Source organism: Anopheles nili, chromosome 3 (assembly GCF_943737925.1).
Source record: "Anopheles nili chromosome 3, idAnoNiliSN_F5_01, whole genome shotgun sequence".
Lineage (NCBI taxonomy): Eukaryota > Metazoa > Arthropoda > Insecta > Diptera > Culicidae > Anopheles > Anopheles nili.
Window position 1 is genome coordinate 14,406,342 of NC_071292.1, and position 24,774 is coordinate 14,431,115.

Here is a 24,774-nt window from a genome sequence, read left to right on the forward strand (position 1 = left end):
GAGCCTAGAATGTGCTCCGAAGTAAACACGATGTTGACGTTTAACGTTGGCATACCGGCAAATTGCACGTATTGTCAGACGAATTTAGCGCATAAATAACCCGAAGTCTAGCCAAATTTAGCATGTAGTTTAAAGATTATGTTGTTAGATGCAATAAAAATTGCATATAAACAATCAAATAATCCTTAAGACACTTTAATAGTAGTTATTACTGACGATTAACAAGATAATACCTTGTTTGACACCTCTGCTGTGTTTACAAACAACAGATACAAATAGCACATTCAATTCGAGCAGTTTATTCGAGCTATATCATTTCAGTATAGCTCTCAATCCACACCTTGGTTTATATATTGTAAAATTCATTTAAAATAATTATTGTTTTTTGTAAGATTTTATCTTAAGTTATAAGAATCGACTATTAAATCAGCATACTTAATGCAGACGTTAAAATGTTCTATTATTCACAATAAGAAGGTGGCCAACGTACCGAATGAAACATACCTACCCTTCATCTTTCAAATGTTCCATCCCTTCTCTTTGGCATGATCGTTCGCAACATGCCAGCCACGATCATGTTTGCGACAGGGAGGAGGAAAAAACCAGTCTAATGTACGATCATGGGCTCTCGTGGATGGTTTTAGTCATACTTTCACATTCGATCGGCACAGTTTAGTGTAGTATACATAGAGAGCTGCAAGAAAAGACACAGATGTACAGTGTGAAGTGATCTGTTTTCTTATAGATCGTACGTACATTTCGTACTATTTTCTCCTAATGATAAATATTAATGATAGTGTTGCACAATAGTTGCATCCAAAATAGATATCCTTCACGAGTTGGCTGTTTGGTTTACTAACCCATATTGATAATCAAAAAACGCTTGGAGATGCACTATCGTTCGATAATATTTCGTGACCGAAATACGTGAAAATCAAATGGCCCACATAACAACGATCACGCATTTGGATCATTATTACAATTTCTTGGCCATGACATTTTGGCTTCGTATTCATTGTAAAAGTGTGTAGCATAAACGACGGTAGAGTTCATAATAAAGACACTACTCTGTGATTAAGCAAGGAAATGGCATGCTACAAAGCTTACCGTAACCTAGTCGAAAGAGTAACCCATTCAGTTGAGGTGAAATTGAACGGGCAAAAAACGTGCGACGAAAGAAAGGAAACCTCCTGCCCGATTTGCGACGTGCAAAACGTACTCGTGCGTGATCTCCTCTTTTAGCGTCCGTGATCTGTGATGTGAAAAATTTACAGCACCACAATTAGCGCCGCGATGAGTGGAAAGAAGAAAGGCGTTTCAATGAAATGTTCCGTCGGTACTCCCCAATGTGTAGTAATATCCTCGCCGTGGTGCGCCCACAAACCGCGATGATCGATCGAGTTAATGAAACAACACGGAGCGTTGTTGTACCCGTTCGTGGTGATTACGGTCCATCCGTTAAGTGAATCGCGCGTGTGTTTAATAATAAAGTACAGCAGCATGGTACGAAAGACTTGCGCGCCGCGCTTGATAAGCGACGAACCCCCACGATCAGTGCGATTGATTGATGTTTGGCGCGCGTTCGATGGGATGTGAAGTGTATCGGCCACAGCCCTTCGCGCCAATAGCCGATGATTCTTCGAAAGGGAACCGGTCCAGTGGAAAGGTGGACGATCTTCGCGGGAACAAAAATGACCCGCGCTTGATGACAGCAAATTATGCTCCACGTGAAGTATAGAAAGTTTTCAAGTGGAGTTCGAAACGGACGTGCTCATCCTTGCAGTGATTTCTTTTATGTAAATGGGGCTTTTTCCCATGATAATGGTATCTTTGATCGACTGATAAGTGATTTTACAAGAAAGAAGTAAAGCTTTTAATATCGCACCTTTGTGTTGGAAACTTTTCAAATTGGCAAATATATTGTTATTGTTTTTCCCCGTGGTCAACGAGGCTTGAAATGAATCGAAAGCCTCTCGAGCTGATCACCTTAGTGAAGGGTTTTCGATGGTCAATTATCTCCGATGCCGTTTTTTCAAGGCACTATCGTAGCAAATCGATCGCTCCATGGAGACAATTTGTCGCTCTACACGGTAGAAGCTTTGTCTTATTCGACTAAAAAACAGCAAATAGTGAGCCACCTCCATCGTGGTTAGTTCACGCTGCAAATGCCACCAATTGTTGATTATTTCCATCTCACACGGGAAACCGTACTTCCACCGGTGTCGGTGGCTTTTTCATCGGAGACACAGAATCGCGCAGGGAAGGAAAATAATCATAGACGCGTGTCAAAGACCGACTGGCACCAAACCGGACTAAAACCGGTCGCCTGCCAGTTTTTGCACGGTCGCACGCAGTAGTTGTGGCTTCACTTTCCGTTTCATTCAGTGCACAGTTACAGCACGCCTAGCGATCGGGGCACGTGAAGCCGGAAAACGAACTACACAGCACCATGATCCTCAAGGTCAACGAATAATGCCAGCTCAACCCAGCTCCAGATGAAGGTGGTAGTTTGCTGCTTTTTTTTTCGTGCGGTACACCGACATTCGGATCAATTGTGAATGTTTCAGAGGCCGGTTGGGGGATTGATTTATAAGTGAGACCGAGCCTAAAAAAGAGCCAGAGAACTCGAATAACACGTTAACTCTATGTCTCTGCCTACAACTTGCCTTTGCAAAGACACGAAACAGCGACACCGCCTCGCTACAGAACAATGAAATTCGGACGTGGCGGTGCGTTATGGCATGGGCTGGGCCTAATTGCTGTTCTATATGCAGGCTGGCCCTCGACAGCCCACGCGGAATACATACCGCCTGGACCGAAGTACAAATGTCCCGAAAAGTAAGTATTTGCCAAAAATATGCGCGAACGCTCCTCGATGTGAACCTTTGTCATAAATCAATTTCCATTTTTTTTTTCGCACCTATTCACGTCCTATTCTAATCCTTTCTTCATCTAGACCTAAACTCATATATCCATGCGTCTGCACCCACGGCACCGACGACGGTTTGTTCGTGCAGTGTGAAAACTCCAATCTGGCTAGCCTCTCGGTGGCATTCATCAATCTGGGCAGCATGAATATGCCGATCGTGCAGCTGCATCTGAAGCGCTGCAAAATCAGTAAGTACCCTCACGCTACCAATCAAAATACTGCACCAAATTCCACAAAACAACCGCCACCACGATCTGTCGTTATGATGCAAAACGAGCAAAGCTCGCGCAAAGCAGATGTAAAGCAATTACGGATCGGGGATGCATTTGCAAGTGCACAATTACTTCACTACCAATGTGTGGAGCCTTCGCGATTCGTTCGGAGTGGCGTTAGCAAACACATTGTTTCTCGTTATCTGCGATATGGTGTTTATTTTTGACTTGCCAGCCACCCCATTGTTTCCTTTAGTGTTCTCTTATGCACAGGGCGATAAAATTTATCTCGCTCAGGCCACGACCTGGGCCATATTGCTCTTCGCACCCTTTACAAAAGCGATGCAATTGACGTTGATCGAGCCGTAAAAAGTGTTGTCCATTATGCTGTTCATAAAGCGTGTAAGGTCCAGCGCAAGGTGGCAGTGTACCATTTCGGCCGCAAATTGCTATCATTCACGCTGATTCTTTCCTTCAAGCGAGGTAGTAAAGCTACGTGCCATTTGCAATGCTTTTACAGCTCAATTTTGTTCGCTGCAAGCCAACAAAAGATCCATTTTCCATCTACTCTTATAGGACACTGTAAAACTCTATCAGCACTGAAGCTGCGTTGATAGTATTCTGTCCAACTGGTCTTATCTCGTGAACTATCTCTTTCTAAAAACTTAAATTTCTTCAAGCAGCAATTAAAACTGTTCGAAAGCAACCACGCCATTCTAGTTCCCGTTTGGTTTGTCCTTCAACGCAATATTAAGCTGGTGCGCTGGAAACTCTGGTACGAGAAAACACACTGCCGGTACTAGATCGGTGTAATTGTTTCACTGAAGCATTTTCCGTAGCTTTCCTCTCTTTCGCTTTATTTCTGGGCCGCTTCCCGTGTAATCCTATTTATGCTCGCACGTACTTCTACACCGCTGTGAAAAGGGTTAAGATGGAAGAAAAGACCTGGGAAATGAATGGGAGAAAACGTAAACATCATCGCGTTAAGCAACTTTCCCGCACGGTTAAACAAATATCAAAATGTGGAGCAACAAGCATGCTGTCTTTATTTTCTCGCTCTATATCATTTTCATTGAAATAAAAAGTGCTTCCTACGGACTAACTAATTCAATTACGATTTTTTTTCCGCGTAGAAGGAAAATTTATATATATGTTAAACCTGCGTGGTATTCAAGTCAAAGAAGAAGCATTTGATGAGGTTTTTAACGCCATGATTGTGTGGTTTTTTTATGGCTATTCCGGCAAAGAATTTCTCGAAATTAAAATCGTTATAATTCGATGTTTTATCATCTGCTTGTTGCTAATACAATGCCATCTGTCGTCGAAACAGGTGAGAACATGGATTTTAAGTAAAATATATATATCAACGTTTTTCCATAAATAAACAAACTGTTAGAAAATTAGAAAGCGGTTTGCATGCCGACTGGACACGGTTACACACATATACAATACATTTGAAATGGTGTTAATTTATGCATACTTCCGTCGAAGAATTAAGAATGCAAATGCAACGGACCGTCGCACGTGGGTACCACCATCGCAGGAAGCTGCCGAGATGCGTGACATTTGGTTTGGGCGCGTGTTTTCCACCTGGGCAAAACTGGACAAGATTTAAAAGTGAAATGGACGCACCCAAAATTTCTCCTTACTCGCTGGCGAAGCATTCCATTGTGTGGACCAGTCAGCGGTCAGATCAAATATTTTGATCCACAATCAATGTACTGGAACTTGCTGAGAAAAATGTTCGCACTATGAGCTGACAATATCTTTAGGTCGGTAACAGGAAGACTAATCACTTAGAAGTCTGGATTAAATACGATAGCTGGAGGAAAATCATTCGATTGATGGTAACGTGCTATGGCTGATACTGATAGATCAACTATTGATGGTTGCGAAATCCTATCGATACGATCGATTTTTTTTTGGAGTACCTCTGATCGCATCGATTATCAAGATCTTTGTTAATTAGCTTGATTCGTCCCCGGAATCAACTGTACACGATCGATAAACGTTGAAACACCAGAAATGAGTGTCCGTTATTGAATCCTGCATACAATTGTAGCATTGGTATTGAATCGGCACAACAGATTTAATTTGGAGTAAACATCGCGCGTAATTTATGAAAAATGCATGAACTGCATAACAGGTCGAAACAAACACACTCTTCCATAACAAAATCGTTCCGGCTGTGGGCAACTACATCAGCCTGAGCAGGGCTCTGGCCGCAGCCCTTCGAGTGTGACACCGCTCAGACGAGGTCGGGCCCTTCGTTGACATGGTCGATTGATCTGATCCGGCTCACGCTTCCGGTGTAGAGCGTGTCGCTCATGGCAGTCGGGTAAAAGTCGTAAAACCGGACGACAACTTACTCTAAATGGTTTCATAGAAAAAAAATTCGAAGGGCTGACAGGGGCATTTACTTGGATAAAATATGACATGTTTTCGGTGACGATTTGTGTAATTTATGCTGAAAAATGGCTTCATTTTTCTGATCTCACTTTTAGAGCTTTACAATGGGGTCGATCTCTTTTAGAGCGCATTTATGGAAACTCCCTTTTACCGTGCCAACTAGCGACAGGTCGAGTTAATAATATAGTTAGTTTATAATCTGTCTTACTATCTACTCCTAACCAGAAAATCTTTTTGGAACTCTGCTGCATAAGCTGCCTGTAAAACAACTGCACATTGCTGATACCCCACTTGCCGACATAGCCGACCATGCGTTCTACGGTATCAACGATACGCTGCAAGAGCTCCACCTGGTACGCAGCGAGCTAACGCAATTCCCAACAGATGCGTTTAAGATACTTGGCATGCTGAAAGTCCTCAACATCGACGGCCATCAGATAGAGATACTGAAGAAGGGGGCTTTTGCCGGGGCGCAATTCGAAGGAACGCTCGAGAAGCTACACTTCGTTAACGGTGCGCTCAATGAGCTGTCAGCAGACATTTTTGGGGTAAGATCAGTGGAATGAAAATGCCCAAAGAATGTTGGAGTAACGAGAAGGTTTAATTGCATTTTTATAGAGCCTCAAAAAGGTAAAAACCCTCGATCTCCACGGCAACCAGCTGTTGGCGCTGAAGAAAGGTCAGTTCAAAGGAATGCGCGAGGTGGAAGTTCTGGATCTGAGCTACAACAATCTCACCAAACTCGACGCATCCCACGTGTCCGATCTGACGAAGATGACCTGGTGCAACGTGTCCAACAATGCGCTGACGGAAATCACGAGGTAACATATGCTTGTAAGCTTGTTCGAAAAACACCACGAGTGATCATACTTGATGTTATGGTTTTATAGAGGAACGTTTGCACGTAACACGGTTTTACGCGTAGTGAATATGGCTGCTAACGCCATCCGCAAGATCGATGCCAACACATTCCGAGGAATGCGGTTCTTGCGAAGGCTCTATCTGAACGACAACATGATCAGCGATGTGGGCCGGGGAACGTTCGGATCCGTCACGCGCATAGGCACGATTGATCTGGCGCGAAATCGCATCAAAAAGGTCGACTATCAGATGTTCTTCCAGCTGAACTACGTTGAGGTATGTATCGGCTTCTATATGCAGGAGGTGGATGTAGGTTCACAGCTAAGGCTCACTCATTCACCTGCTCTTTCAGCTGATAGATTTGGCCGAGAATGAAATCACCGAAATTCAAAAGGACGCTTTCAAGGATCTCTATCTCACACACATCAACATTTCCCACAACCGGCTGGAAACGATCGAGCCAAAGTCGTTTATCAACTGCGCTAACATGACGGTGTTGGACCTATCGCACAATCTCATCCGAGCGATTCCGCGAAACGCCTTCGACGAGACGACGTATGCAACCGAGTGGATCATGACGCACAATCTGCTCACGAATATGTCTCAGCTTCCGTTGTCCAACATGACTGGGTTGAAGGTTCTGAACGTGTCGTTCAACAACCTGGTTGAGATACCGAAGAACACCTTCCCAAAGCTGTACGAGCTGCACACGATCGACGTGTCGCATAATAACATTTCGCACATCTACAACGCCGTGTTTCAGAATTTGCTCTCCTTGCGAAACCTCAACCTGAGCCACAACTCGTTGGAGAAGATCGGCCCGTCTACGTTCGGGACGTTACCTACGTTGTTGGAAATGGATCTGAGCTATAACCGGCTGCGGGATATCACTCGAGGTGCGCTGGCAAAGACGACGGGCTTACGGTTCTTGCATATGCAAGAGAATAAGCTCGAGAAAGTGTTCCAAATACCAATCTCCTTGAACGAACTGAATCTGGCGCACAACGAGATTGCGGAAATACCGGAGAAAACCTGGCCCACAATGAACTCGCTGCTAGGGCTCGATCTCAGCCACAATCGGTTGGGAAATAATCTCGCCCGTGGCAGCTTTGCTGGATTGCTCACTCTGCAGCGATTACACCTGGAGTCAAATGGCATTTCGACTGTGCCGAAAGACAGCTTTGCTGATCTCGGTACGATGCAGTATCTGTATCTGGCTCGGAACAACATCACGAACCTCCCGAAAGGCGCCTTTGGAAGCTTACCTATCTTGTTCGAGTTGCAGCTCACCGAAAACGGCCTCGAAAGTGTAGCGGAGCGTTCATTCGACGGGCTCTTACAGCTGCTGACGTTGAATATGTCTAACAATCTGCTTCGTACGGTACCGAACGGAGCCTTCCTGGGGTTGGTTTCCTTGCGTCGGCTCGATCTGTCCTCCAACTTGATCAGCTCAGTGGACAATAAAACGCACAGTCTGCTGGAGGATTGTCTCAGTCTAGAGGAGGTAAGAGCTTTCCAATCCGAAAGCCGGAATCGTCCTTCTATCTTTTTGTACCTATTTTAACCTCTCTTGCAGCTCAATCTCAGCCACAATCGGATAAGCTTCGTCACACGGAAGACGTTCCCGTCGAACCCTTATATCCCATATCGGTTGCAATCAGTTGATCTCAGCTACAACACGATGTCCATCGTAACAGGTGACATGAAAGTCGGCACCAAAACCGTTCGCCATCTGAACCTCTCACACAACAACATCAAGGAGATCCGACCATTCGTTCTCGGCAATCTAACATCCCTGGACACGTTGGATCTCTCGCACAACGAGCTGACGAAGCTCGAAAACGAGGTGTTCAATCTACCGGTCAACTTCAGCGCACTCTACCTGAACCATAACAAGCTATGGAACGCGTCCTACGAGTCATTGTTACGGTTGAACAACCTAACCACGCTGGATCTGCGCTCAAACGAGCTGACCCGCTTCGAACCAGAGTTGGTGCGCAAAATGAAAGCCAACAACGTGACGGTCGCGCTCGGTGGCAACCCACTCGTGTGCGATTGCTACATGCGTCCTCTGTATCACCATCTGAGGACACTGCCATCTATCGGAGAACCATACCGGGAGCTAGAGTGTGCCAGTCCAAGCCCACTCGCACAGGAACGACTGTACAACGTGTCCGATGAGTTGCTAGCGTGTGTCCCCGCTGTCAACGAGGATGCGTATCGGCCGTTGCCGGATCTACGTTTCCGAGAGATCGCCTTGTGAGTATGCCTGTGGTTACCATGAGGTCGAACATTGGACTTATCTCGCTTGCTTACAGCTTCCGCGGGCAATTGATCGTGAACTGGTACGTGGCTGCAACGTCTGATGTGGCCGATTTTTACGTGTATATTCGCGATCGAGCAAACAGGATCATCGTCGAACGGACAGTAGCGTACAGCAGTCGTACGACGTCGATCAACGGCAATGACATCCGGCCTCAGGGTGATCCTCAGCTGGAACTGTGCGTGCTGGCGAAGACCAGTGACGGTGCGATCAACTTCCTTGACACCCAGTGTGTGCCACTGCCAGCGGACCTGGACGCGATCAAGCGGCAATACAACGCGCAGTACAACTACAAGTACCCGCTCAATCTGGCCAAGGCCAGTGCTCGATCGCGGGCGAGCAGTGATATGCAGGCCGGTGTGGCCACTCTACTGGCGCTTTGGTTTTCTGTGCTCCGGATGCTCTAAATCTGCGGGAGTTGCTCTGCCACCTGCCAGGGAACGAAGAAGAGGACGTATTTATTATTCGCGTCCCACGAGCCGTGTAGCTTTAGTGCCGCGAATCCTCACCTAGCTTTAGCCAATCGGCGATATCGTTTGTGCCGATGGAAATGTAAAGAAAACACAACCCCATCCCTTACATCCCAGCTTGTTGGCTGTCATCACACAAGGGTGCGGCATTGTTAATGCAGAAGTAGATCGAGATTATACAACCTACACCACGCCACGTGTCGTGTTTTTGATTGTTATCACCTGTTTGGGGGTGGGTTTTGTTTTGTTTTTTTTCGGTGGGGGTTTCGCGAAACTCCCGAGAAGTGCTTTCACTTTCACAGCAATTAATCTGCCCGCTATCAAATGACACCTTTAGCGCCGTTTAGGCGTGCGTGCCCGCGAGGTTGTAGAGATTGGGCGTTGCAGATTACCGCCGATGTTCGTAGCCATCATGGTTCATGGTAAGTAACCTCGGTGTAAGTCCGTGCCGGTGACGGATTCACGCGGGCCTATCAGTCACGCCGTTGGCCACAGGTCTGAACGCCCGATTGTGGCTTCCCTTTCGAATTGCATTAGCAAACGTGGATGGTTTCGCGGACCTATTCGCGGTGAATCGGTCTCCGCCAAGGGGCACTTCATCAAATCGGCAAACCGTAACCATCCATAAGAGCTAAAGTTGGCCGAAATTATACCGTTTATTTTCGGTTTGTTTTTATTGCTTGCGAGGGCAGGAAAAGCGCCATCGTGAAGGTGGATTGATACGACGAGACCTCGTCAATGTGCGAAACGACAAATCGCAGGAAAAACCCCATCCATCCGGTGTTTGCGACAGCGAGAGAGAGAGAGAGAGAGAGAGAGAGAGAGAGAGAGAGAGAGTGAGACAGTGAGGCCCAATTAATGATGATGATTCCAACGAGACGTAATTAAATGTGAATGTTGATATTCGGTTTTATCGGTCAGCTTTGTTTGAGAGCAGCACGTGGCTGATCGTTCACGTTGGTCTGGCGGTGGTTTGGCGTCCCTGAGTGACATCTCGCATCAAAAAGTGACGAATTATTTGTGTATCATTTGAAATGCGAATTGATTTCGCTTTGAGAGTAACGGCGGGATGCTTACGGCGTCATTTCCATTACATGAAGATGAAGTGTGTCGATAAGTTGCTAATGATCGTGCTCATTACGTTATACGACTCTCTTAAATCAAAATAATTAGACTGTTACTGCCATCTCGCTATTCGCTGTGCACTTTTATATCTCTCTAATAAATATTAATTTGGCAGTTTTCGTCAAAGCATTTTGCACAAACTTTAATCACGCGATAAAACCACCCGGACGTAGTTTGTGAAACGATTTCTTTTGAACTTTTCACAACGGAATAAAAGGCGTGTTGTTTTCGGGAGACCTCGAACTCGCTGCTTTATGTATAGTAAGTAACTATTTACGTTTCCACAAACGAGCACAAAATAACATAATTTCTCAGTAAATCCACGAGCATCAAGCCACCGTGTCGAAACTATCCCGCTTTGCAGAAACAAGACCGGCACATTACAAAACGGACGGCTCCGGAAGCCATTTTACACCCAGCCTCAGCGTGGTGGCGTTTCCATGCGCTTCCGTTTCCCTGCACTTTGCTTGCGTTCCCATCTGGAGGCGGATTGAAGAAGATTGTTTTCCTGTTTCTTTTTGCGCGCCGGTGTCGTCGGAAAGGGAAAACAGAAACTCTGTCACCGGGAAGGAACAACATTTGCCACCATCTTGAAGCCACCGACCGCGCAGGGGACGCTGAGAAACGAAAATGGAAGCTTCCTTTTCCGTGTCAGCTTGGATCCTTCTCCCTGGGATGCCTTTTTTTTTGTTGAATTTTCCTTCAACATTCACAACCGGTGTTTACGAAGCGGAAGAAAAAAAGAAAAAACGGGGCGCAGACATAAACACTTTTTTGCATTAGCTCAACACAGTAGATGTCGATGTTTTGTTTGAATTTCAACAAAGAAAATGTGATTTTGATGCGTAGATGTGAGTGTTGGGTGGATTATTTCTTCTTTTTTTGTAGGAACCGATTTCTTTGAGAAAGAAATACCTTGCTGATTCCGAGAGCATACAACAGTATGTCTCTATTATACGAAATTGAACATGGTTGCTGAAGAAATATCCAAATGATTTAAATTGCCGAGGGCATAAAGAATGATATTCATCACCGAAGAAATCATGATGGAAAATTATATTGCTTTTATTGTTGTTGACGCTCTGTTTTATTGATGTTCTATTTCTAAATCCTTTTCATCCACGTTTTCGTTCATAATCAACGCGTATCATTTCATAAATTTACAATTTTACTCCTCTTATAAAACCTAACATCAATTTTAACACAATCGTTAGTATATTATTAAAGTAGGTACTTTGCAGTAAGTTATCTGATCATTTTTTCGTAGCCTTCAAAACTGTCTGCGTTTTTCCCTTTTTTTCAGTACTTATATACTCATTGTTAGCTCAAAAAACCAGCTTCTAGAACCGTGTGTAGCTAGAGACACCATAAACGAGTTACTAAAGCAACATTTTATGGCTTTCTTTGTGCTAAATTACATTACCGGGGCGCAATTGCCGGATGCAACCTCGCCGCCAGTCATCGCCCCAAAATGGCTCTCCTTTCACGACCTGTCTCCCATCTTGCCTTCTTCTCCTCATGCCTCGTGCGCATATTTGTTCTGGGATTTGATTAAATTTAACTCCACCACGACGCTCTCGTGCTCCGACGCTGAAATAGACATTTTGTTGTTGCCCACCGGTTCGCAAAACGCACCCCGGGCCGCGGACAGGATCCGCCTGGTAGTAGCATCAGTCCCGGACCAACCAAGGACGATGTATTGTCCCGGGTTTCCCCTTCTGTGCTGCGACGAACAATGGCCTGATGGGAGGGAAAGTTAATGAAAATTTGTAATTTATTTTCTTCCACTTCGAGTTCGGAGATCTTTGAACCATTCAAAGGGCCTGGTAGTACCCCGACAAGGAACAAGAGAGACATAGGTATCGTCACAATTTTGGCTGTTTTCAGCGTGCAGCGCTGGCAGGAATCTTGAAATGTTTAGCGAAAGAAGGCTGTGATGTTACACCCACTAAAGAACATTTTCTCATCATTGTTCATCATCAAGCTCTACGTAAGGAACTATTTTAGAAATTCTTCAAGGAGATATCCGAGCGTACCTTCTGCAAAATACGCTCAAATTCAATAACACAAGTTTGATGCTTTTCCAAGTTCGATGCAATACATAAAGAACTATCTTAGGAACGCTGGAAGAAGCTAGCCATGTTTTCGTTTACCATCCAACTGCAAAACAAGAGCAACTTTATTCGCCTAAGTTTTCAAACTGAAACAAAGCTTTCCAGTTTGAAACTATTCGCGATAATTTCCACGATAACATTCAAAACCTCGCACGGGAACCATCAAACAAGTACGTCGCATTGTTTGTCACTCGCCAAATTGTTATAAGAATGCTAATTAAAACTAGAACCAATTCGAAACAATTTGCAGCATCCCATCTGCACGGTTCCATCAATCGATTTTCCAGCTCAATTTTCCACCAACTATGCCACAGTCAGCCAACAGCCCGGCCAGTGTAAATAACTTTTACATCCGCCGGTTGCTCGCCAGCTCACAAACAGCCCCACCACGTTCCAGCAGAAGCTGAAACCAAACCTTGGTGTCCAAACAATCGGTTCGCCGCAGCTGGGCAACAAATGCACACAGCAGGACGAATGGGCGGAATAATTCCACTAAGCCATCCGCTGAACGACAAAAACAAAGCGACCACCGTGGGACGGGTGGGAGAGAGGATGCATAAAAATGTCCTTCTCCGCACCCACGCGTTGTGCTGTGCGCTCTAAATCGCCCAACATCGATCGAATCGGCAATAAATTCCCTGTGAGCGTCGGCCTCCACAGGATTGCAAACATTAATCTACACTCCACAAACGCGTTTACAAACGCAATTCCTGTTCCATGATTTCTTTCGCCGCTTCCGCTCGCCCTTCTGCACCCGTTTAGCCTCGCTCCCTCTGGTGGTGGTGCCATAACAAAGGACTTCAGAGTCGCAGTAGTTTGTCGGAGTTGGGATCACCGGCGAACGGGCTTCAGCCCTGCGCCATCTTTTCTGCGTGGCCGAGTAGCTCCCTGTGGGGATGGACGGGTGTTGGGTGATGCCGGAAGTCACCTTCCACACGTCTACCCCTCCCCCGCATCCACGTGGCACAAGGTAAATAGATAACCTACAAATCAATTCTATTACTGCGCTTGTATGTGCACACATTGTTGGGCTTAATGTGGAAATTTTCACAACAAATTTCATTACATCCCTAACGGGGAGATCGGGGAGTGCAACCGAGAGAGGAGGGAAGGGCCGTCCTAAATGTCCTTGCCTATGTAAGGCGAGCGGGCTATGTAAAAGGACGCAACACATAGTACGCGCACACCGGCACTGGACGGCTTTACAGCACGGATGCCAACCACAGCAGCTGCGAGTGTGTTTGTGACGAAAGTGTTTGCTTGCTGTGTGTGTGTGTTGGTGCGTGTGTCATTCCGCGCGCGCAAGGACTCGCACCGGCAGGACGACGAAGGCGGCAAAAGTGGCCAGCCAATAAGAAGCTCTCTTGTAACACGCCGCTTTTGGGTTGGATATGAGCTTGTTTGTTAGCCCTCGAGTATGGGTGAGTCGAGCGAGTGCGCCGTAGTGTTGGTGTGCGCACACCATCAACGGCAGGACTCCACTCCGTCGGTGTCCTGCTCATGCTTTCGTCTCCCCACGCAAACAGCCCCCACGGGGAAACGCACGCTGCAAGGATTCCAGGCGTACGAAGATGTCCTCGTATTCCCTCTGCACGTGAGCTGCCCTACTCGTGCCACCTTGCAAGGATGCGATGATGGCGTGGCGATGATAAAAATAATAACAAAATTTTTGCTTTGCACAAATTTTCTACCCTTGTCTGTTGACAAGCCCTTCACGCTTTCGCCACAGCCCCCTACCGTACGGTGGAGTGACGTGGCAAAGTTTTCCACCATCTCCATCCGGTGGCCTTTCGGGGGCAGGGAGAGATAAAACAAAAGCAACGAGCAGCGATGGCGAAGGATGGATGGATGAAAAATAAAACTATCATCCAGCGTCCTTTTCGGGGTGGCATGAGTGTGTTTGGGAGTAGACGGAAGCAAGCCCGCTGCACCCAACCCACACTCACATCCTGACACGGAAAAATGGGGATTTTTAGCGCTTTTTCTGCGTACAATTTTGGCCGGCCACCCTTCTCGGTCGTGAGTCAGCCAAAGTCGGGTGGAGGAAAAACGCGCGCGCACATCTGCGAGGAGAAAAAGCGAGCAGGACCACGCAGGAAGCAGGGCAAATAATTTGAAATGCTTTTCCCTCTGACTGGCGGCCCCGGGTGTTTAATATGATAATATTTAAATAGTACCGAGGAAAGTGTGTTCTCGTTTTTCCTGTTTTATGTTGCCCAGACGCAGACGCGGCGATAATCGCAAGCGATGTGGCGGAATACAAATGCGAACTGCTGACGCTTGTTCCACCCTACGCCCATTCCTTCTTGTTGGGTGGAAAATGGGGAAAAGAACAAGGTGTTTAAATTGCTGAGCCTCGGGAAATTATTTCATTTTCTGTGCAAGAAGCTCGAGGTTGGTGAAGTTTTTGCAGAGGGCAAAGCAAATAGTTATCATAAAACTGGAGTTATTGTACTATTTTCTGACAGCTTTCTTACAATGATCACCTTGACCATATACTGTTACACGCCAAACAAACGCACAGCTGAATTGCTTATATACTTGGTCGAAGGAGGCCGAATTGAAGCCATGTTCAATCTCTCCAGTGATCCTCCTTTGTCACTGGTGACTCCCGACGCGTCTCCACTGCATACCTCCAATCGGTACAGCAGAAATCCATTCGAATTCCTTCCGTCTCAAGCTCGCGATCTCGCTTGCAAGCCAAAAGAGCCCGCCATCGTCTCCCAGCGAAAGCAAACTGTTTGCCTCCCTGTAATTTGCCACCGAAGCACCGGACCGGCAGACGGGAATGCTAATGCACGTGTCGGAATCGATTACGGGCGGAATATTGTCACGCCATTCCACGCCCGACTTGCTTTATTGAGTAGCCCTTTCACGGGCCAAGCTCGCGTCGATGGGCGTTGTTACCGTTGCCGCTGGTGACAGGATAATGCCGGTCACGCGTAGGAAACGCCCGTCCGCATCTTCCATGCGCAGTTCCCAAAACAAGCAATAATTACGCGGACCATTTCCCAACAGCGAGATGTATCGCGGGCGTTGCTGAGACTGCGCTGCATCTCACCGAAGCTCACTCATCTCATCTTACCATCTCATCTCACTCAGCGCCACTTGACGGGCGGGATGTTGTTATCCGTGTCAGTGTTTAGAGCCACTTCTGGGTCCGTTTTAGCGTCTATTTCCTCCGTAAATTAACATGCCGAGCACATAACGCGCCCTGCGCTTTGTTTGATGTTGGTTCTTTAACTACTTTTTCCACAATTCCACTCGGAAAATTGAACATGGAAACCGCGGGAAACCAAACCATGCTGCACGCTTCATTGCTTCACATCCAAGCGTTAGTGAAATTAGTACGGCGCGCTTCCTTTTAATGGTTATAGTTGTCATAATTTGCCAATGTCGACGCTCGTCCCGAGCAAGGATGAGTTGTGCCACAAAGCGGTGTAGTTATGATGAATTGAAGTGCTGCGTGAGCAAAAAAAAAAGCGACGCTTCCATAACACATATTTCAGCCGCATTCCGGCGAAAGCATAAAAGCCACACCAAATGGGTACGAACGGATGGACGAACGGTTGGAAGCCGCGTGGAGTGGGAAAATGATTCCTTTCAGCGGCGCCAGGACATGCTCATAATTAAATACTTACTTTATTTTCATATTTGTTTTACGACACTTCACACTGCCACTGCTGCTGCTGCTGCTGCTGCTGTTGTCGCCGTTCCGGAAAGGGTCCTTTGAAATTGAGGGGTGCGAGCAAGGGATTAAACGATGATGCTCGCTTTTTGGTACCCAGTTTTATGCCCGTAGGTTATAAGGCTCGCTGACGACGGAGGACACTTTTCTCCGGGGCTCGACCCAGCTCGGGCTCGGAGTGGTTAATGATTTATGCCGCTTTATTAAATTTCCTAATCGTCGGTAATCCGGTCGACAAACAGCCAACGAATTGAGAGGGAGGATCATCGTGGCCCTCAGCCTAGGAAACAGCATTATCTTTCATTTGGCGCTTCTTTTTTTTCATTCAGTTAAACGCGACCTTGTATTTAAGGGGTTTTTATTGATATTTGTAGCAAATATCGCAAACGACCGGTTCGTGGGGTGATGATGACCCGTTCTGGGAGATGTTGCGGCTCATTTCGATGGTCGTTTATTTTGTGAACCATACCATATGGGTTCGATTACTCAGGTGACGGCCCTTCGGTGGCTTAAGTTTTGTTAATCTCCGTTGATCGGGTCAACTTATTGCCTACCGTATGTCGGGTGAAATTGTCGAATTATGAGCACGCCTTTCGTCCCTGATCAAACATATGTGTTTTGAGGAATTTTCATTACACGTTTCTAGCTGTTTCCAACATTCCTGTGATCTGAAAACAGAACAGAAGCACTCCTTTTTGGGGGCTGCTAAAATCAACACCACTAATCTCTTGACAGACGGCAAAGAAAAATATCAACATTTTCACTCCAACGCTGGCTGCAGATGCTTCCACAAAAGTACGTACTCCGGAAGCCTGCGCCATACCTTGCGAGAGTTTTATTTTTCTTCGCCTGCATATACAATGCCGAATGCCACGTAGAAGCCTCCCGTGTACTGCCCTCGTTCGGAGAAAGAAACTTTCTCGAGAGATCTTAAGATTATGTGCCCGAGCAAAACAACCCGTAGCTGCAAGGGGCTTAACGATAAGAGTCAAACAAAAATGCTCTGAAAAAGAAGAAACACTAGCCGATGAGATACTTTGTTGCCCCCAAACACACGGCAGGACGCTAGCAAGGATCTGCCGCGGGAGGAAAATCGTAATCTCCTTGGAAAGTTCAACTCAGAGTCGCATCCTCCGTTCGGTGATGTAACGCCACACGCCAAGGCCAACATACTGGGAATGTGTTTGTGGGTGCTGTTGTGTTATGGCATCAGCGCAAGCGAGCTAAATTATCGAACAATATTTACGAAATCTGCTTACGCAACTCGCAACTATCATTCGCCCATGAACGTGAGGATTTCCACTCATGAAACCATCGATATTTGCGGGACGGTTTCATCGCGAGGAAACACAATAGCCAAGTCGGCCCTAACCTCGGAAACTTTGCCGATTGAATACTTCCGTAAACATGCGCTTGTTTGCCCGGGCTGTCCACTTCACTTGACTCTTTTGCGATGGATTTTCTCTCGATTCCCTCCGAAAGCCGACGGTGTGCCTGGGCGCTTAAAATACCTCGGTGTAATTTAAAGGTTGTTTTGATCGTTTGCTCAGTACTTAAGTACGGTTTGATCCTGGCACTCGCGAGCACGAGCAGGGAAAATCAAACCCCACCTTAGAAGGCGGTTTGGTAAGAGGCATTGTTGTATTGTTATTCCGTTGTGTGTTTTGCGCAACAATATCACCCGTGCACACAAAGCGAACGGGCACAAGTTTCAGGAAGAGCCAAAACCAAGCCACGGATTGATAAGGTAAGCCATTCGGTAAACATTTGCAACCTCCCCGGGATCGGTTTGGACTCCTGATTTGAGGGATCCCTGATGAGAAGATGGAATCGCGACCCAAGTAGGCGTTGGATGCATTGACGAACGTGTGCTATAAAATGAGACACCTAGACACAAGATTGATAGACATATTACGAGAGTTTTTACTTCAATTCCTCGGGCGCAATAGTTTTCCAGTTCACACACGCCACGGGATGCTGCAGATGGGCCATCAAACGAGCAACAAAACGCCACTCGTCAATATCCACGCCGACAAGTGTTTTCCTCGGATCGGACGCTCGGCTAAAAGGGCGAGCAAGCACCAAATGGATCACTTTGTGTGTCGAGTGTTGCCGACGAGTATCGCTTAACCAAATACACCGCTGAAAAATCACGAGTTATTATGCGCGAATCGCGCTTCGACCACGGGGCGAATCGATGGCAAGATGAAGCCCTTCGGTGTGTGCGCCAAACCCCTGGTAGCGGTTCCCGTTGGTGCCATAATTGAAATATGCCCCGTACGAGCCCGAGACAGCCATCCCGCATCGATGCACAAGCGTGATGGCCCATTAGTGCCTCCTAAACCAACTGTTATACTTTCTGCCACGAAGCCTCGGTCGGAGGAAAACGCACCAAAAACAGGGCCGACACGCCGTGGTGCATAAAATAAAAAAGGGAAACATTATTCCGGCACGTCGGTAAAGCTTCCGGCAGCGTCGCAATGGAACGTCACAGAGAGGCCTGGCTGGTCTACCGCTCCTGGTGTGGTTCCGTAATCCGTCCGGGGTTCGGTTTCGCTCGTTCGGGCGTTTTGTGTGGGGCGCAAATTTTTCGAGTGCACTTTTTAACTACCGTCATTGTTCGGGTGAGTGGAGAAAAACGCAAAAATCCACCATGTGATAAGCACCGCCTGTGGAGTGGCCCCTTTACGAGGGGCAACGCGAGGGTTGGGGTATATCTTTTCAGGATTTTTTTTTAGTTTTCAGCAAAATTAAGCATCCCCTGGGGTGTTTTGCAAGACTAATTTAATAGCAATATAACAGGTTTGTGAAGTTTTGATGTGAATAATTTATCACAAATAAGATCGTCTTTTGCCCAAATATGAATGAATTTATTGACATACGTAAATTTTCTTAACAATATTCATTTTTTGAAATGAGCACAATAAAAATACACCATGCTAATCGTGTACAGTATTTGATAGATTTGGTTTAAATTATCTATTTGCTATTCGTTTACCGTTTGATTGATTCACACCTAGAGCCAAGATTTATCTTAAAACATCATCATTGGCTCACTGGAAAGGATAACAAAAATATTTTTCTTCCTTTCGCCCTAAACTGATCCTTAACGGTGGCACCTGCCAAGCGCTGAAAATAGAACCATTTTACGATTAATGTTCCCAGTATCCGTGCCCACAATCAGGCGCAGGATGAATGAAAATGTTCCCTCCACTTCTCGAGTGCACAGCCGCCCCTGTGCGCGGCCCTTGTACGTTTTTAAGTAGGATGGGATTATCGCTTTTATTCTACTCGCACTTCGGGGTCCTGGAAGGATCTGACGCGCCCGCCGCACCCTGCCGGCCACCCCACTCAACGGATAGGGCAGGAAAAATCAACTGCGAATCAAAGAGGAATCAAAAGCGCCCAGCCGGGATCTGGCGGCTGAAATCGAGCGTGAAAGTTTTACCTCACCGTGCAGCCGCGGGAAAAAAACGGTCCGGATAAAGCGGAAGGATCGGCAGGAGAAGTGCAAGGATTTCGCATCCGGAGGGCTCCTCGGTAACGGGGGGTTTCATCGCTTTCGCTTGTTGTCATTGTAGCCTGTCGATTGTCGCTTCAAATGTCGGCTCGGGATTGGGCTGGAAAAGGCTGGGATATCACGAATCCTTACGTCTGCAAGGATGCCCCGGTGGGTGTACCGACCGCAGAGGGGATTCGATTCGATTCGCTCCTTTTGACAGCGTTGTTATGATTCTTTGCACAACCGAACCGAAGGGCCTCCTTATTCAGGCTGCCTGCCCGGGTTTAGGACCTTCCGGTGGAAGGGATTTTTGTTTGCAGGTTGCGTAATCTACCGGACAACCGCTCGCGCTGGGATAAGGATTACCGTGTTTCGGGATTATGATTGTGCTTGATGTCCTTTTGATCTTTCGTAGCAAATGGAACGCGCGTGAAACAAACTGTAAACCTTCGAAACTGACCCCTGAACATTAGTTGGTGAAGCATGCGTAAGACTTCTATGCGTAACGAGACCCTCTTCTCATGTTTTATGCTAAATTTTAGAACGCTTTTCAATTGAATCAATAAATGACACCGAACCCGTTGCTATAAACGCGCGCTATTGACTCGCGTTTCTATTTATCCGAATTGAATGCTTTCTTGATCAAACTTTTGCGCCGAGCACACACACAATTAGTGCCGGGCGGGAATTTTCTTCCCATTTCCATTATCTCTCGAGCTCACCGGTCCAATAACCGACCGAACAAATCACGGGAAAATTGCAAACGAATTATTTGGCAAAACCTCTGGCAAACCAATACGCTCCCCATTACCCGGCTCGGGATATTGGTTTCGAACGGTTTCTAACTCGCACTCCACCCTGGTCCTGTGAATGTCCTGGAGCGAGAATCATTTCGGCTAACTTTTTCGGCATTTTCCCCCACACCCACGTATCCTCCTCTTTCCTTGGTTGCGCAAATACGAGCGAGCCCTGCGTGGGTCCTTGCACCCGCGCCAGGATCTATTAGTTTCTATTCAATTTAGACAAATCCGCAATCGATTTTTGCGCACGGCCAGGCTTCGATGCGTGTTTAGTGTGCTTCGGTCGGTGAATGCAACCGGGTTCTACAGCTAGTCCTTTCCTCGCCACGTCCGGGTGCGCAATCAAACTCGGGCTCGCAACGCCAAGGATTTGGTTCCATTTGCCTGTGCGGCTATATGACGAACAACCAGAGGAGTGACTGGTTGGAGAGCGTTTGCAAATCGAAAGCGCCGAATATTTGTATATTTGGGTATCCCCCGGGCCGTACGGCTCTGTGGTCCTTTGGAAACGCTCATTGGGCGGGAGGAAATTTATTCAAATCAGACACTCCTGCAGTCCTGCAATCGACCACCCTTTGAGGGCCACCCTATGGCGCAGGAACGCACGATTGCGTTTGATTGAGAACCCGCCAGCACTCCACGATCACCCTCTTCAGCTCGTGAAACTTAAAAAAAAGAGACCAGAATTAAAACGCATCTCCAAACCAGCACACCTAAGCCTTTTTCGTAGCCTCCCCGTGGTTTTAGAACTGAAATTCACCCGATTCGTATCCCTTTTATTGGTGATACGTTCCTAGTTTTGGGTTTTTTTTTGCTTGTACCCTCAATGACAGGCTCAAGTGCGCTTCAGAAATCGGACCAACTCCTGCTGGTCGATGGAATTGAGACATTTAAAATCGCCCATCGGGTGTTCGGGTTTACGGACGGGGAAACAAACTCGAAACATGATGTTGTTCCTTCCCTGTCAGATTTTTCCAACTGCAACCAAATCATTTAAACGAGACCCCTGTTACATACACACTCACGTGACACTCGCGAATAGTTATTTAATTAAGTGCGATTTAGTGACATAAATTCGATTTGCGTCGAACGAAACCCACAACCGGTGGGCTTCCGTTGGGTGTGGAATGATTTAATTCGCCTCACAGTTATACCTCTCTCCCGCTGAGGTCCTTTCAGCGATTGTTAGCCTCGCGCCCAGGACACAGATCAAGGGAAATGGATCCCGCCGGTTCCCTGCGCAGCGCAGCAGGTTGTCTAGGAATTAATCGATGCGCTCGCTCGTTGAAGGGGCAAACCTTTCGGGCGGTCACCAGCACCACCTGGGTGCTTACGCAACAATGAAACGGATCCCTGCTTTTAATACATTTTTTATTTCAAACACCCACTCAAGCCAGTTAGCGAGCTGTCGGTTTTAATTTGTCCTATCGTTCGGCATCTCCCGTTTGCGCAAGTGTGCGCCACCGTTTGTTCGGTGAAAATTTAATAACGCAATATCCTTCCAAAGGGTCTTGGGTTAGCAACCACGCGGCACGTGGCGCGTGAACCCTTGCGTGAAATGATATGTTTATTTTCACACCCAATATTTCCGGCCGTCCTTTGACGGGGAAAAATGTGGCAATTTTCAAACGATTTAGACCGCTTTCGGTGTCTCAGATTCACCTGAGAACACTCGCGAGCTGAATCAAATACACATTCACCGCCACAAAGGACATCAACTGAGACGCGCGCCGTGTGAATGTAACCAATATCCTTTCCGTTCGGCAAACAATTTTCCCGCTGTTTTTTGTTTATGTCTTCCCTGTTTTGCTCGCTGTTTGAGCAAAACATTATCTCAAGCATCGGCACGTGGGCCAAGGGCGCAAGGACACGCACAACCGATACGGTACGATTGACTTTGCCACGTGATGAGTGCCTGGAGATGGTGTCAATGATTTTTATTACATTCCTAGTCCTTCGTGACGGTACCGGAGAGGGTGGAGAATTACGTCCGGCCTCTGTTTGTACAGCGCCCACATACCTCTTGAACACGGGCTGCCAGAATGCCGAATGGCTGCCGGGGAAACGCGAAAGATTTCCCGGCGCGATGATTACGTGGCGCTAAGGGCTAGATGGTGACAGTGGAAGGAACCGAATAAACAACCGCCAGGACGTACGTAAACGGATGTCGTCCGAACATCAAACGAAAGTAACTATCAGCAAACAGCGGTGGATCGTGTTTGTTTTCGTTTCGGTGTTGAAAACGAAACAAACACAAATCCCTTTTGTAAATTAATTTCGAGCTCGGTAAATCCGTGATTGCATTTGTGGCATTTTATGCAAGAACCCTGTGAAACTCTTAAAAAAGCATTTCTTTTTTTTTAACTTAACATTGGTTACGTCCTTCATGTTCTGATTTTGTCGAATTTGAGAGTTAGCGCCAAGCGCAAAAAACGCTATTTGCTGTTCAAATCCGCTTCGATGCGAGAAAACCCTGATAAAAATTAAAAAATAAATTGCACATGCAAGTTGTGCATTGTTCTTCAAATTATTGAGTGTCTGATGTGTCATTTCCTGAAGCCCAATAATTACACAGTTGCACATCGAAGTAGCCATCGCGTTTTCGGCATTTTTGTCAGCAACAAATCCATTCGCCCTCGACACATCGCTTGCCACAGTATTTCCCGGAAAGGCACCCGTGAAAAGAAAACCATCCACGGGAAGAGGCACGAGCTATCCAAAATTTCAAGTTTTCCCAGATCAGAATGTCGCCTGCCGTTTCACTAACAGCCACCAGCTTCGGGAAGCTGGTCGACGACACGGGCCGAGAAGTTGCTGTTCAAAAATTCACCTGGCAAACGGTCGCCGGTCTGCGGCTTTCCGTGCTCAACCTTGACGCAGCCATTATCGAACTATCTGTGCCAGATCGTAGTTGGGAATCGATCGCGAACGTGCTGCTCGGTGTGAACAACCTCGATCAGTACTTGCAGCTTGATCCGGCGCTCGTTTCCTGCGCTCAATTCGAGCACGGTTGGCCAATCCTCACAGGAAACGGTCCCCGGGAGGACGAAACCAATCGCTCTAACCAAAAGGCGGATTTCCACCGAATCTGGCACCCGTTCGTGGATGAAACGCGACTCCATCTGAGCCTGGTGCGCAAATCACCGACGCAGAATCGAAACACTTTGGCCACCGTCACCATCTCGGTGGAACCATCCAACGTGGTTCGAATCCGGTATCGGACCTGCTGCACTGTCGGTGGTCTGTTCCGGCTCGCACACCGGTTCTTGTTCAATCTCGGAGGTTGTGAATCCGGAGCCCAAGGCACCTTCGAGCACGTGGTGCAGCTAAACGCCGACTCGTACGTCGATGAAGGACGCAATATACGCAGCGCGATGGAAAACGTGACCGATTTACGTATTGCGCAGCATCTCGGGCTCGCCTTGTATCGTGCCGGAAACGAAGGCATCGATGGAGCGGCTCGGTTGCGTGGCATTTACCAGCTCAACAGCGCATCCGAGGAAGGATACGCCCTGCGGTTGATCCACACTGGCTCTGGTCGGGCGCTGGAAATGTATTGCGATTTTCCCTGGCTGCACTTTTCCACCCTCGACGAGTTGCCACCGGGAAAATGCACGATCGTACCGTTTTACCCCCGGGAAGGACTTAAGAGGGTATCGCTCATTTTCGATCTTGACCAGTTCGTCCTGTCGGTGGTCGATGGGATCGAGCCGGAAGTTCCTGAAACAGACGACCAAGATAAGCCTTCTGGACAGGATGAATCGGCCCCAGAGCCCACCGCACGATCAGACACTTTTCTTAAGAACGATGGGATTCTTATACACCCGCTGGCGTGTCCGTTCGTCATGAAAGGACGACGAAAGCAAGAGGATTCGCCCCACGCACGGTGCCCACTGCAATTTATCGGACATGTGACGCTGAAGTTTGGTATCTGTAAGGCGCTTTCACCAGAGGATACCACCGGCCCCAAATTAACCGGATCAAAATGAGAAACAGCAAACGCAATAGAGCTCCGAGGTGGAAAATTTCAATTTCGAGCCCTTGTGGCCTCGTTGGTGCTCAGAATGGAAGGGAGTTTCCACGTCGCCTATAGAAGAGCCCTGTAGGTGGAAAATAAATATTGAAACGATCGAGAAGCCGCAACCGCTACGCCGGTGGAGTTCGATACCGTTGTAAAACCCGGGCGCATTCTATCGAGATTTCAATAAACGAGGCATTCAAAATCAATCATCATCATCATCCACCCACTGTGCCCTTTATTGGCTCAGCTGTACGGCGTTCGCTTTCCCCGGTGTGATTCGATATGAAGGATCCGTTTCCGGTTACAGTGTGTGTTATGAC

The 24,774-nt window shown here is 47.1% G+C and overlaps 2 protein-coding genes across 2 annotated transcripts; both read left to right on the plus strand.

Moving 5' to 3' along the window:
• The first annotated feature begins 2,710 nt into the window (after positions 1–2,710).
• On the plus strand, positions 2,711–9,242 carry LOC128723523 (chaoptin). Its single transcript, XM_053817276.1, has 8 exons — positions 2,711–2,838; positions 2,957–3,117; positions 5,776–6,098; positions 6,169–6,371; positions 6,441–6,687; positions 6,764–7,915; positions 7,988–8,670; positions 8,730–9,242. The coding sequence occupies exons 1-8, from the start codon at positions 2,711–2,713 to the stop codon at positions 9,139–9,141; spliced, it is 3,309 nt and encodes a 1,102-aa protein (XP_053673251.1). The 3' UTR covers positions 9,142–9,242.
• Positions 9,243–23,177: 13,935 nt separating this feature from the next.
• LOC128723743 (uncharacterized) lies at positions 23,178–24,422 on the plus strand. Its single transcript, XM_053817509.1, has one exon. It carries the CDS (start codon positions 23,178–23,180, stop codon positions 24,420–24,422), a length of 1,245 nt encoding a protein of 414 aa, XP_053673484.1.
• The last annotated feature ends 352 nt before the right edge of the window (positions 24,423–24,774 follow it).

What these genes read in the sequence shown, in the direction of transcription:
- LOC128723523 (XM_053817276.1), top strand. Translation starts at nt 2,711, where the DNA reads ATGAAATTCGGACGTGGCGGTGCGTTATGGCATGGGCTGGGCCTAATT. An exon ending in TCCAGCTGAACTACGTTGAG is followed by an intron (nt 6,688 to 6,763) that starts GTATGTATCGGC and finishes CTGCTCTTTCAG; the next exon opens with CTGATAGATTTGGCCGAGAA. An exon ending in CGTTTCCGAGAGATCGCCTT is followed by an intron (nt 8,671 to 8,729) that starts GTGAGTATGCCT and finishes GCTTGCTTACAG; the next exon opens with CTTCCGCGGGCAATTGATCG.
- LOC128723743 (XM_053817509.1), top strand. Translation starts at nt 23,178, where the DNA reads ATGTCGCCTGCCGTTTCACTAACAGCCACCAGCTTCGGGAAGCTGGTC.